At 40.2% G+C, this 14,173-nt stretch overlaps 1 protein-coding gene across 1 annotated transcript in view; it reads left to right on the top strand.

Annotated features, from left to right (window-relative positions):
* The window catches only part of LIN7C (lin-7 cell polarity scaffold C), a 165,960-nt gene extending 152,672 nt beyond the window's left edge, over window positions 1-13,288 (top strand). The window contains exon 5 of the mRNA XM_085643636.1: window positions 11,295-13,288. Coding sequence (XP_085499762.1) covers window positions 11,295-11,450 — 156 coding nt within the window. The 3' untranslated portion in view covers window positions 11,451-13,288. The remainder of the gene's footprint in view (window positions 1-11,294) is intronic.
* The last annotated feature ends 885 nt before the right edge of the window (window positions 13,289-14,173 follow it).

Here is a 14,173-nt window from a genome sequence, read left to right as displayed (position 1 = left end):
AATGTGGTACATAAACAAATAGGGAGGAGTAGGTTTGTGTCTTCTATGAAAAGAAGCTCTACGACTCTGGTCCTGAACTCAGGATCATCAGATTTGTATCATAGCAAATCACTTGGCCGGAGTCCTAAACGGACAGTCTCGGCCAGCATTTTTCAGCCGATCACGAATGACATCTCTATCCGGAGGTGGTGGTTCATATTTTCTAGCTATTGGGAACCCCTCAGATAGACCTGTGTGCCACTCAAGAGAACACTCACTGCCTATCATACTGCAGCCTCCAATATCCAATGCAGGGAGCATTAGGAGATGCGTTTCAATTGGGCTGCTAGCTGTTTTACGCTTTTCCACCCATACCCTTGATTCCTTGGGTTCAGAGGAAGATTCGCCATGACTGGGTCCATGTCATAATAATTACCCTGGACTGGACGCAAAGAGTGTGGTACACAGACCTTCTTCTCCTCTCCCTCTGCCCTCCGCTCCCTCTCCCTCACAGGGCAGATCTCCTCCTGCAATGGCAGGGGCTGGTTCTACAACCCCATCTCCAGAGCCTGCACCTACATGCCTGGAGATTGAACGAAGCAACCTGAGTTCTTTTCCACCCCCCCCGCTCCTCCCCGATGAAGTTGGTGTTGTTATAACGGCCGGAAGACACTCCTCCTAGTCGGTTTATGCTGACAGATGTGCTAAGTTTGTAAAGTGGGCTGGTGTTATTTCTATAGACCTCTAAAAGGCCCATTTGTCCAATACTCTACGCTTTGCACTGTCCTTGGCGCAGCAAGACTGTGCAGTTGCAATAGTTGAAGGCTGTTTTTCTGCCCTTTTGGTATTCCTTTGCTTACTTGATCAACCTTCTCTGTTTAAGGCCCTTATAGTGTTAAGGGACTTACTAGCAAATGCCCTCCCTCGCCATTTATCATGCCTCACCGGGACCTTCATTTGGTACTAACTTACCGTATTTGTTCTCCGTATGAACCTTTACATAGTTTTCCTTTAAGGCTGCTTAATTTTAAGACCATTTTTGTAGTTTCTATAACGTCTGCTAGATGAGTTATTGAGTTGCAGGCTCTTAGTGTGAATCCCCCTTCATGACTTTCCACACTGATGAGTTGGATTAAGAATCAGGCTGCTTTTCTGCAAAAGCTGGTTACTCTCTTCCACTTGGGCCAGTCTATCACCCTTCCACTTTCCACGCTTACTACTTTCTATCCTCCTGCACATCTGTCTAAAACGGAGGAAAGGCTCCAACGTTTAGACCCTGAAAAGGACAGTTAGCTTTTACATGGATAGGACACGTGATCTCTGGCTGTATGATCAGCTGTTTGGCTATCTGGGAAAGATGAAAGAAAAAGCTGTGCCTAAAAACATTATCCAGATGGATCATCCTTTGCATTAAGATCGGCTACACCATGGCTCACAAAGACCCGCCAGAAAGTCATAGAGCTCATTCCACTAGAGCCAAGTCTTCTACTTCTGCTTTAGTTACAAGTGTTCCTGTAGTTGACATCTGTAAAGCGGCAACTTGGGCCTCCCTCAGCCCTTTTGCGAAGCACTATTGCTTAAACTCCGAAGTGAGGACGGACGATTACTTTGCCTTATCTATTTTACAAGATTTTTGGGTATAGGCAGACAGGCATCCACCCCCGAGTGCGAGACTGCTTGGGGATTCTATTCAAATGGTGAGGCATCCACAGGTAGATGTATCCATCAGAAGGACAAGTTACTTACCTTTGTTAACGCTTTTTCTGGTGGATATGTATCTACCTGTGTATTCCTTACTGGCACACCCGCCTCCTTTGCTTCTCCTCATATACCAAAAAGAAGTCTATTTGCATATTGTATATATATATATATATATATATATATATATATATATATATATATATATATATATATATATATATATATATATATATATATATATATATATATATATATATATATATATATATATATATATATATATATATATATATATATATATATATATATATATATATATATATATATATATATATATATATATATATATATATATATATATATATATATATATATATATATATATATATATATATATATATATATATATATATATATATATATATATATATATATATATATATATATATATATATATATATATATATATATATATATATATATATATATATATATATATATATATATATATATCTCCTACTGGCGGTCGCCAGTAGATAGTTATAGTTAGGACCGAGTTTCCATAGGAAATCTCAAAATTCTATTTTGAATAACTTTGGCGCCAGTTGACTTATCTTCGTGAAATTTTCAAAACTAATGGGGCGCTCCGCTCAGCTGCTACCCTGGAAGTCTCGGGGTGATTCGTAAAGCGGGGGCTGAGAAAAAGGGGGGGTCCCAAAACAAGTTTTCCCCATGGATTTTTCCATAGGGACTTTAGTCGCAGCTACAGCCTGAACGGCTTAACATAATTATGTGAAATTTGGCAGAGAGGTAGCTAAAAGGTCCATGAAGTGCCTTTTGCAGGTCTGGTGTAAATCTGTTTAGTATTTCCTGAGAAAAAAGCATTTAAAACAATATATATATCTGTAAGCGCGCAGCCTACGCGCTGGGTGCGCGCACTCGGCAGTGCGCGAGCGCACTTCTGATTGGTTGTAAGAAGTAAGTAAACATTCTAATCAGTGGAAATCTGGAAGCGGCGGCCGCCATTTTGTCTCTCGCATAAAGAGGGGGTGAGAAACAAAGGGGGAGAACGTGAAAAGGGGGCAGAGTGGGGAGATATTGACCCACTAGGCATTGTAAGGGGGTCACAGTAGGACCTTGTAGGGCAAAAAAAAAGATTTATATTTTGAAAAAAAATATCGCCGAGTGCGCACACCCAGCGTGCACCCGAAAAAAACCTTTTTTTAAAAAAGAATAAAAAATCGCATTTTAGTGTTTAGATAATAAGTTTTTTTAAAAATAAGATAACTAAAAAATATTTGTATCTTAATCCTTCCTTTTCATGATTCCTTTTCTTCACCTCTTTGTTCATTAAAATTAAAAAAAAAAATTTAAAAACCTCCTTGGGTGCGCGCAGAGTGCGCGCACCCAAAAAAAAAGATTAAAAAAAATTCCCCCAAAAATATTTTTGGGTTTAGTTTTTAGGTGGCTCTGAAAAGAGCCCTGAGTTAATGTAGGGAAACAGGAAGAGAAAAACGAAAAAAAGAAAAAACATCTATGGCCTAGAGCAATGATGCGCATCAAATTTTCGCTGAAGGAGATCAAGACTGGTCTCCCCCACAGAAATAAGACTACCGCAATCAGTGCACCGTGTAGACAACCTCGCCAAACAAGGTGGACCAACAAGAGGTGTAGAAAAAGGTGAAGGCACCATCGCAGTAGAAGTGCTTGCCTGAGCTGCCGAAGATGTGCTCGGCTGAGCTGCTGCAGATGTCGTCGGCTGAGCAGGTGGAGGGTTTGCTCCAGAAGCTCGACGAAAAGTCACTGGATGCATTTTGTCAACATGCCTCAACATAGTGTGAATACTAAAAGAATACTTCTTGTTAGGATTCCCACGTGACAAGACTTTTTGACAAAGTACACAAGTAACTTTAGGTGCATTTACCTTTTTTTGTCCCTCTGGAAAAGTGAAAAACTGCCATATAAAGCTGTCTTTCTGCTTCCTGTTCCTCTGTCTCTCAAGAGTGTCCTCATCACTCTCTGAAGATGGATGCTGCTCAACCATTGTCTCTCAACAACAGATTAGCTCCTTCTCCAAGGGAATCAGAACTAATAATGAGGAAAGTGGGAGTGGTGTTGGAAGAATCTGGAACTGAAAGTACTTCAAACCAATCAAAAGTGATGATTCTTGAACACATGACTTGCTATGAGGGGATTGGGTGTGGTGTTGAAACAATCTGAAACTGAAAGTAATGAGAACCAATTAAAAGTGTTGTTTTATTCATCACATACCCCGAGGTGCGCGCACCGCGCAAGCTCCCAGCGCGCACGGTGCAAGTACGCATGCGCAAACGCGTATCGCGAATGCGCTTCCGTACTATTCGCGTACGTAACGCGCATACGCGGCACGCACGTATACGCGAACGTCAGTGCAGGGACTCTACGCGTATACGGAAGTGTACCGCGTGGAGCACGTACGATGCACGCACGCATACGTACGCATGCATAATGGGTGCGCGCTCCGAACGCGCACGAAAACGTATGTTTGCATACGTAAATAACGTACGCCGAAATTCACAAAAAATGTACGCAAACGTACTAGGAGCGCGCTACGAGCGCGCACCTCAAGAATGTATATAAAAAAAAAAAAAAGTGAACATAAGTTAATAGAAGATATTAACTATGTTGTTGTACTTCATCCTAATTGAAAGTAAAAAAAAAAAAAAAAAAAGCCACACCAAATTAAAGGATACAGATAATATATAAATGTATATATAGGGACATTTTTGAAAAACAAATATATAAAAAAAAAAAAAAAAAAATACAAAAATTAGCATTTAAAAAACCTTGCAAATTCACTGAAAAAACCATAGGTTTCACACACGTTATAGTTAGCTGGTCATTTTACTCGTAAAAAACCAATGCAATTCCCCCGTTATAGTTAGTTCAGCTAACTATAACTCGCGCGCCCGCAATTCACTGCTGATGACGTCACATATTACATCACTCATGACCTGGTCAGTGACATCACTCATGACATCTCAAATGACATCACTGATGACATCATCCATGTAAAAAATTACCACATCTTCTCACACCCTAATATAACCTTTGATACACCAACTAAAAATTTAAGAGTTCCATTCTCAAAACCATATATACTGCAATACCAATCATAACATACCCACTGATTAAATCTTAGGTCTTCATATACCTCCACAAGGTCAACTGTACAGTCACTCATACTTACAGTCACTCGGTACAAAACTATTATATACATTTAAACACTTATATAGACACTCACACACTAACAAGTATCCATATAGCTACTGTTACACCTACTCAGTCATGCAAATAATCACACTCCCATTTTCTCACCTATGCAGTAAAACACACTCCAGTTCAATGACTCATAAAAATAGTATCACAATCTTACACTCTTATAGAATCATTGATACAAGCACTCACTCATCCATACAGTCACTTTCACAATCACATACTCTCATATCTACCGACTTATATACTCTTACGCACACATATACTGGCATTCACATATGTAGTTAATCACAAATATACTACTGAGATATATATTCAATCCCTAACACACCCATACAGTCCATCACAGATGCACTCTTAAAACCATGCACCCATAGAATCGCCCACTCACACATCTGTGCATAGAGTGACACACACCCTACCCACACAAACACTCAGGCACCCATACAGATACTCAGACAACCAATCAATTACCCATATAGAGACTCATATAGCTGTTCTCAAAACCATGCAGCCACTTATACACCAACATACACACATACACACATTTACACAGTTTAGTCACTAGTCTGCAGTAAGAAACATTTAATGACTTACTTAAAGAATCATGTTATGCACCACAGAAAATCATCCATTTACACACTTGTACACCCACTCATTCTTAAACAGGCCTTTCCGTATATATTTTAAATATATTGAAATTTATGAGTAACACATACTCACTGGATGATGTCATCAGTGATGTCATTTGAGATGTCATCAGTGATGTCATGAGTGATGTCACTGACCATGTCATGAGTGATGTAATATGTGACGTCATCAGCAGTGGATTGCGGGTGCGCGAGTTATAGTTAGCTGAACTAACTATAACGGGGGAATTTCATTGTATTTTTACGAGTAAAATGACCAGCTAACTATAACATGTGTGAAACCTATGGTTTTTTCAGTGAATTTGCAAGGTTTTTTAAATGCTAATTCCTAACTATAACGTGTGTGAAACCTATGTTTTTTTTCAGTGAATTTGCAAGGTTTTTTAAATGCTAATTCCTAACTATAACGTGTGTGAAACCTATGGTTTTTTCAGTGAATATATATATATATATTCATATTCATATTCCAAAATCCAGGTTTCGCCCTGCATGGAAACGCCAACACAGTTGAGCATGAAAACCTCCTTTAATGTGGGCAGCAGACACAGCACGTAATCCCCACCACAAGTGAAATGCCAAACATGTTTCGGGCTCCAAGCCCTTGTTCACTGGCTGTAATCAAACACTGTCCCGGCAGCTATGAGGACTGTTATCTCACTGTCCCCGCCCAAATGGGACTTCTTACAGCCTATAGCCTTCTGGGGTAAGTAGTCCTTCAATAACCATAGTGGAAGCCAGCCGAGACTTTGTCATACAAATTTAAAAACCAAGTGGGTCCTGTGGCAGGAAAAACGTCACATACTCTGCTGACTTCTTTACCCCCACAAAATTAGGCATGTCCAACTCCTGTGCGTGCCGATGACTAAAGGCACGCAGGTCCGCTTTTGTTTGCGGTGGGGCGTCTCCGTGCGGTGGGGCGTCTCCGCGGCAGAGCACGCCGCAATTAAATTCCAAAATCCAGGTTTCACCCTGTTGCGCTCTGCATGGAAACGCCAACACAGTTGAGCATGAAAACCTCCTTTAATGTGGGCAGCAGACACAGCACGTAATCCCCACCACAAGTGAATTACCAAACATGTTTCGGGCTCCAAGCCCTTGTTCACTGGCTGTAATCAAACACTGTCCCGGCAGCTATGAGGACTGTTATCTCACTGTCCCCGCCCAAATGGGACTTCTTTCAGCCAATAGCCTTCTGGGGTAAGTAGTCCTTCAATAACCATAGTGGAAGCCTGCCGAGACTTTGTCATACAAATTTAAAAACCAAGTGGGTCCTGTGGCAGGAAAAACGTCACATACTCTGCTGACTTCTTTACCCCCACAAAATTAGGCATGTCCAACTCCTGTGCGTGCCGATGACTAAAGGCACGCAGGTCCGCTTTTGTTTGCGGCGGGGCGTCTCCGCGTCGGAGCACGCCGCAATTAAATTCCAAAATCCAGGTTTCACCCTGTTGCGCTCTGCATGGAAACGCCAACACAGTTGAGCATGAAAACCTCCTTTAATGTGGGCAGCAGACACAGCAAGTGGCTGAAAGAAGTCCCATTTGGGCGGGGACAGTGAGATAACAGTCCTCATAGCTGCCGGGACAGTGTTTGATTACAGCCAGTGAACAAGGGCTTGGAGCTCGAAACATGTTTGGCATTTCACTTGTGGTGGGGATTACGTGCTGTCTGCTGCCCACATTAAAGGAGGTTTTCATGCTCAAGTGTGTTGGCGTTTCCATGCAGAGCGCAACAGGGTGAAACCTGGATTTTGGAATATATATATATATATATATCTCCTCTTATGGCTCCATTAATGTCACGCGGAGCCATATGCGGAGAGAGATGTCGAGAAAAGTTTCCATTGAATGTGGTGCATTTTGATATTCAAAAGGTGAGGAATCCAAAGGTAGATACTGTATGCCCCAGAAAAAGCGTTACCGAAGGTAAGTAACATTTTCTTCTGATCAGCATGGGCTTTCAATGTATGATGGAAGATGGTCTGAACCAACTGCTCTACATGTTGGTCTCAATTACAACTGTCACTGTGAGGAAGCGTACAATTGGTCAAAATGGCCCTAGCACTAAGTTTTAGCTATCCCCTGGGCATGTTACCACCATTTTACTTATCCTAAAACTTTGAGATATTGACCAGCTAATCAAATCCTTCACCTGTGGAAACATGCAGCCAGCTTAAAGATATCTAAACTTTTGGCAGAAAGACATTCAGGCGGGCTTAGACCTAGAGCATATTAAATGCTACTACCAAGCACTTCACCTGTCTCTAGCTGCATATATGCTTCCCTGAACCACTGAGGTTCTTCTGTGGATAGCATTAGAGAAGGCACTAGTTGAAAACCCAGCAGTCCTCCATTATACACAACCCTTACTAACCAGTAACTTAGGGGTGCTGAAGATGTTGCGTAGGCATTCGAAAGTTGATCTTTATGTTCACAAACACACCCCGTTTTGCATAATGTAAATATATGCATAGGAGGCCTGGGTCAGCCATGCTGGATCAGTTATTGACTAATGATGAAATGAGAAGGTTTCACGCACTTGAGGATTAACCCCTTGCATGCCCGCCCCTTTCCCCGCCCAGTGCCGCGCCTTCCATTAGCGGGCGGAGTTCATGACGAGCTGGACTCGTCATGGGCACAGCGCCACCGCAGCCCATGACGAGTCCAGCTCGTCATGGGCACTGAAGGGGTTAATACAACCCTAGTACCCAACACTGGCAACACCTGCAGTTTACACACTGTCTCAAGAGCTGGAGATCAACATAGAGGGGTAATGTCTGGTCTGTACAGAGTCATAATAGACGTCTTATCTCTATAGCAACAGAGAAAAACTTCTGTAACTTAATGTAATGGCTCCTCGGTCATGAATTAAGCAGAGAAGACTGGTTCCAACTCATATGAACACATTAAGCTGACATTAGTTAAGTGCATCTAAAATGTAGCCGCTTTAAAACTCTACACCAAACAAAAAACAATGGTTCTGTTGGGAATTCGCTAATCTTTGTTAGATATGTACTCAATACATATGATTGAAATAATCATTCAATGAATAACACACTTACACACACATAGGCCAAGGCAAGAGTGTCTGAAATTCAATTCTTTTTTTACTCTGTTGTGTAAATCACCAAAATTATTTAACAAAAGTATTTACAGGACTAACCAACCAAAAAACATATAAGACATAGAACGATTAGTGACTGAACATGGTGTTGACCACAATTTCACATATAACATATACCATATATATACAATGACGGACAAAACAATTTTTTCAAAACAAATTTTTCAAACAAAGGTCCAACTTCCAAAGCATAAGCCACAAATGGATATAGTTCTCCGAATTCTAATTGTGGGATTGCGTGGACCAATTGAGTAAGCAACGTCGACGTTTCGACCCTATGTAGTAGTGCCCATTTCTAAGCATCTAAGGCGGGTCTTCATCAGGACAAACATTAAGGATGGCGGCCTGATAATAAACAGTAACAGGGTTTGAATTCCTGGTATCACGAGTTAAATGGGTGTCAGCCGACACCTGACTGGAAGGTCTATTCTTGAAAGTAATTTGTTCCACTGGAAAATGGTGGTGCCGTCAAAACGATCGCCACAATTATAGGAAGCCGGGGAGACGTCCGAGTCCGTCTGTTCTTCAGCCGCTAATGACGGACTCGGCAATGACGGAATGGGCACTACTACATAGGGTCGAAACGTCGACGTTGCTTACTCAATTGGTCCACGCAATCCCACAATTAGAATTCGGAGAACTATATCCATTTGTGGCTTATGCTTTGGAAGTTGGACCTTTGTTTGAAAAATTTGTTTTGAAAAAATTGTTTTGTCCGTCATTGTATATATATGGTATATGTTATATGTGAAATTGTGGTCAACACCATGTTCAGTCACTAATCGTTCTATGTCTTATATGTTTTTTGGTTGGTTAGTCCTGTAAATACTTTTGTTAAATAATTTTGGTGATTTACACAACAGAGTAAAAAAAGAATTGAATTTCAGACACTCTTGCCTTGGCCTATGTGTGTGTAAGTGTGTTATTCATTGAATGATTATTTCAATCATATGTATTGAGTACATATCTAACAAAGATTAGCGAATTCCCAACAGAACCATTGTTTTTTGTTTGGCTAAAATGCCCAGGTTCTGAGGGTTACTGGGTTACCCCATTATTGTTAATGGTTAAAACTCTACACAACTGGAAGTGATTGAAAGTGCACAAAGCCAAACGGACTAATGTCTCCCTGTGTTGAATATGTGCACGACTTGTCCTGTCCCAGGCAAACTTAATTTTGGACAGCAGTCTGGGACACACTACTCTGTTCCTCTCAATACTCCCTAATACTAGCCATGTGCAAAACTGGAGTCTTTTGCTTTTGTGTAATTTTTTGAAATTTTAGGTAAATTATATGTAATTGCACAAAATGCAAATCCAACATTTAGCTATATAGATTTTTTTTTTTTTACAAAACCGTTTTCCTCTACTTTGCTGTAACGTCCTATACATAAATGGTGCTTGTTGCAATCCAACTTATGTCTAATGGTCCTCTACATTTTCGTGTAATCTGGCACCTCAGTTAGGAGACTGGCTAGAATCTGAGGTTTTCCTCCTGCGACCATCCAGTCCATCCTTAACATGGCAATCTTATTTATTTAGATGATGAATGTCATCCTTTTTCCAGGTAGGGCAGTGTTTTGACTTTCATAGATGGCTTTAGATCGCGAGATGATGGTATTGGTTAGGTTATATTTTTTAACTCTAAAAATTGAGCCTTCCTTTAAGAGGACAGATCAGTCACCAAGTGATAAGTACCTCCTTGAAGTTAAGAAGTATTTTATGGTCGTATAATGCCATCACTTGATCTTGTGGCATGAAGCTCAAATATCATCCAGTTTGGCGCTGTCACTTCACCCATTAGACGGTGAGTAATTAGCTGTTTCATGGTTCGCTACTAGATGATAAAAGTAAGAAGTGCTTCACCAAGCTCCTCGGAGATATCGTGCTAGATTTACATCATAAGCCTGAGACGCATCATCTCCAGGAACTTGTGTGCAAAGTTTTCATCACACAGGTGAAATCTCGCGGACTTTCCCATTATTGTCTGACCACTAGTTTGTGGGGTCTGTTGCTTAGTATAAGTTTATGCCTCGCGTTCACTGTAAACTTGCAATATTTCTCCACAAGTACTTGTGACGTTTTCAGTCGTTTTCCACTGTACTTTGAAACTGGATGGCTGTTGGCGATATATTATTTTTCCAAAACAATTTAATAGTGGCACACATGTTCTGGTTTTAATGTGCAAACTGACATGCAGAATACTGTGAAAACTACCAGTAGCCAAGCAGTCCAAGAATTACAAGACGTTTCCAGGGGAAAATCTGTGCCGCTTTGTAAACCCCATACATAACATGCTGGTTTGTAGGCATTCCAGCGAACTCCGCATATGAACTTATTTCTGTACATAAAACGAAGCCCTTCATGCCTTGGGTTTTACTGGCTAGTATGTGTGTGCATTGGGATGTATGTATTCGTATATGCATGTTTATATGAGCACCACCCAAAGATTTGTATGTAACGCCCCACCAGTTTTTTTTACTCTTACCAGACGTGTATTGCTAATCTTGCTCTTGTCAGAAGATAATGAGGTCTTTGAGACCTGCTTCATATGCACGCAGCGTTACTCCCTGTTTTCTGTTTCAGAGCGTGGAAGGAGAGCATCACGAGAAAGCAGTCGAACTTCTCAAAGCTTCTCAAGGGAAGGTGAAGCTAGTCGTGCGCTACACACCCAGAGTACTTGAAGAAATGGAGTCACGATTTGAAAAGATGAGATCTGCGAAACGTAGACAGCAAAACTAACAATTTGTCATGCTTTGAAAAGTTCCACTTTATATTAAATTGGTTTAATGTCTGACCGATTAATGCACTGCCCAAAATGAAGAAGGATTTTATTGTAGAGTACTCTTTGCAGTTCTAAGCAGCATGTTCTCATGTACATCATCACTGATGTTCGCAACGAAGGCTGTTGGTCTTTCTTATAAGAAAGGGTTATACGTTTACGTGGGCACTTACAAAACTTGTCTAAACTTTGTGCACAAACCTAAAGTTTGTGATATGCATTTTCAATAGGTAAAGAGTACACGTGAAATCATAGTCATTCTTTTTCTGTTCGTGGCTATCCTAATACACTGTTCAGAATATATACGATAGGACAATTTGCAATGAGCTTCGACCAATTCTCATAGTAAATAACAGGGGAGAAGAAATGCCTGTTCGGTATTTTACACGATTAACTTTCACATTTTGAAATCTAACTTTGGTACAAACTTTTTATTCGTAAACTTTTTCTATTATTCGGCAGTAAAAGTATATCTTTATCACTAACAAGTTTATGTATAAATGCATCCCCGCTGAAATAATATTTTGAGAATAATAATTTGAAAGATTATTTGATAAATTTCCTATTTTAAACTGGAAATATACTTTTTTCATTTGTTCGTTATTCATACGAGCATAGGGGAAGTTTTTCAAACTCGTAACCCCCCCTTTTTCTCATCCAATTTGAGAATAAATTAGCAATAATGTTTCGTTCACTCAAACAAATTTACCTGTACGTCTCAGTTTTTGTAAGTCATCATACTTACCTAATTATAAATCCTAACACTACAATGCAAATTCAGTGCAAAAAAACAGAGCAATATATGAATTGATTTAGCAGTTGCAATGTTTGCGATTCCGCATTCAGGAATCATTGCATGTATCAATGGGCTTTATAGGTGGATGTTTGGAAGAGGTCGGTTTTCTTGTCTTAAAACATTGTCCCTCTTGGTAACAACAACAACGAAAAACAATTAGTATAAAAAGTACAATTGGTAACCCCTGAAATAAGACCATGATTTGTGAAAAGTTGACATTACTACATTTAGATTCCGGTGCTAGAGATCACGTTTGTATTTTTACGTTATGAATATCCAAACTTAAAGTAATTCTAAATCTGAATGGAGACACTTCGGGATGCCTATTGCTTTTTCTTTTACCTGCAAATATCCCGTTTGGCCACTGGAGGACACTGCAGCTCAATTAAATGCACTGCTTCAGTACAAACCCTGTCTGAGAGGAACCGTGTGACCCATGGATAGATCAATTTCTCGTTAGATAAGCGATCGTGCTACAGACTAAATAATTGTTCCATTTATAACACGCGTCGGCAGGTACAACGAGCTGGGTAAGACTACACCCCAGTTTGTGTCTGTAGTTATGTGTTGATGGTGAAGTTACCTTGTGTTCACCCTGGCCGTTTTTTTGGGGGGGAGGTGCGGGGGGGTTCAAAAAGTAGATCTGATTGTAAACACTTTTTGCATGATTGTAAACACTGAGAACCGTTTCTGTTGTTGGTGCTTTGGTTGTAGAGAGTATGAGACACTAAATTGACTCGTTTATCTATTTAGATACTTTTGAGCACTGAATTGCATGATTGGACATGAATGTGTTTAGTTCAATGTTAAAGATTCCTGTCTTGGATCATGTGGTTAAAATATATATTTTTATTAAGAGATTAATGTTAAACTATTGAGACCAAAATCAGTAGCCTAGAGATTGTGTATTGAGATATTTCTTTTATTTAACTGTGAAACATTAGAAAGGTGTTTTAGAAACGTGGATTATGAAGAAGAGTGATAATAAAGGTAAATATATTATGCTGTGTATGGCTTGATTATATGCTTCTCAGTTCAACTCCGCAATTCTTCTTTGTATGATGACGACAAGCTATGATAAGCACTCTTCTGATGAGAAAACGTGGCAAAATTAAGAGTATAAAATGGAGCACGCGTGCCCCAAAAATATGGCAAAATTAAGAGTACAAAATGAAATGGAGCACTTGAGTCCCTTGGCTTAATTATTGCTACCTGCCCCTCACATCCATTGCTGCCATTTCCTGGTCTCCCATGTTTTCTTTGCGTTTTTTTAACGAGGGCATCTGCAAAGAGCTACTAGGCCACTCACTTGCTGTTCTTGCACTCCCACAGACTTCCCTATTTAGTTTTACTTTACCTTTATAAGATGCCCATCGACCATGTTGGAGCGATAAATTAAGAATTCTAGAATGGCAGCCGATGTATTACTCACAATGCATTCTCATTCATCGGCAGCCACTTTGTTTTCTTTATTAGAAAACCCATTCCAAGATGGCCACCCATTGGTCCAAATGTGTCGCGCCACACTGTCCACCAATTTGGTATTGGCTAATGTCACTGCAAACAAGCAATGGAAATGCCAATAAATAGCTCTGCATTTGGAGGGCAAGACCTGTTGGCTTTGCCAGTGCTTGTTTGCTTTGCCTTTATCCGTATCATCCCGCGTTTAGGTGTTGTCTGCTCCAGTAGGCGTTGCTTCAGTTCATTTTCCATACCCTTTCCAACATTGCAAAATTCAAACACAATGGCAGTTAAGGTACAATTGTATTGCACATCTCAAGCTAGCCATTGCCAAACTAGTGGTGCTTAACTCCTAGTGGTCTAAGCGCCGCAAACCCCCCTCAAAATCACTTCTTTTAAAACTTAGAATCCTGTGAGAAGCACCCC

The sequence above is a fragment of the Triturus cristatus genome, chromosome 3_1, assembly GCF_964204655.1.
Source record: "Triturus cristatus chromosome 3_1, aTriCri1.1, whole genome shotgun sequence".
Lineage (NCBI taxonomy): Eukaryota > Metazoa > Chordata > Amphibia > Caudata > Salamandridae > Triturus > Triturus cristatus.
This window is presented reverse-complemented; position numbering and strand designations above follow the sequence as displayed.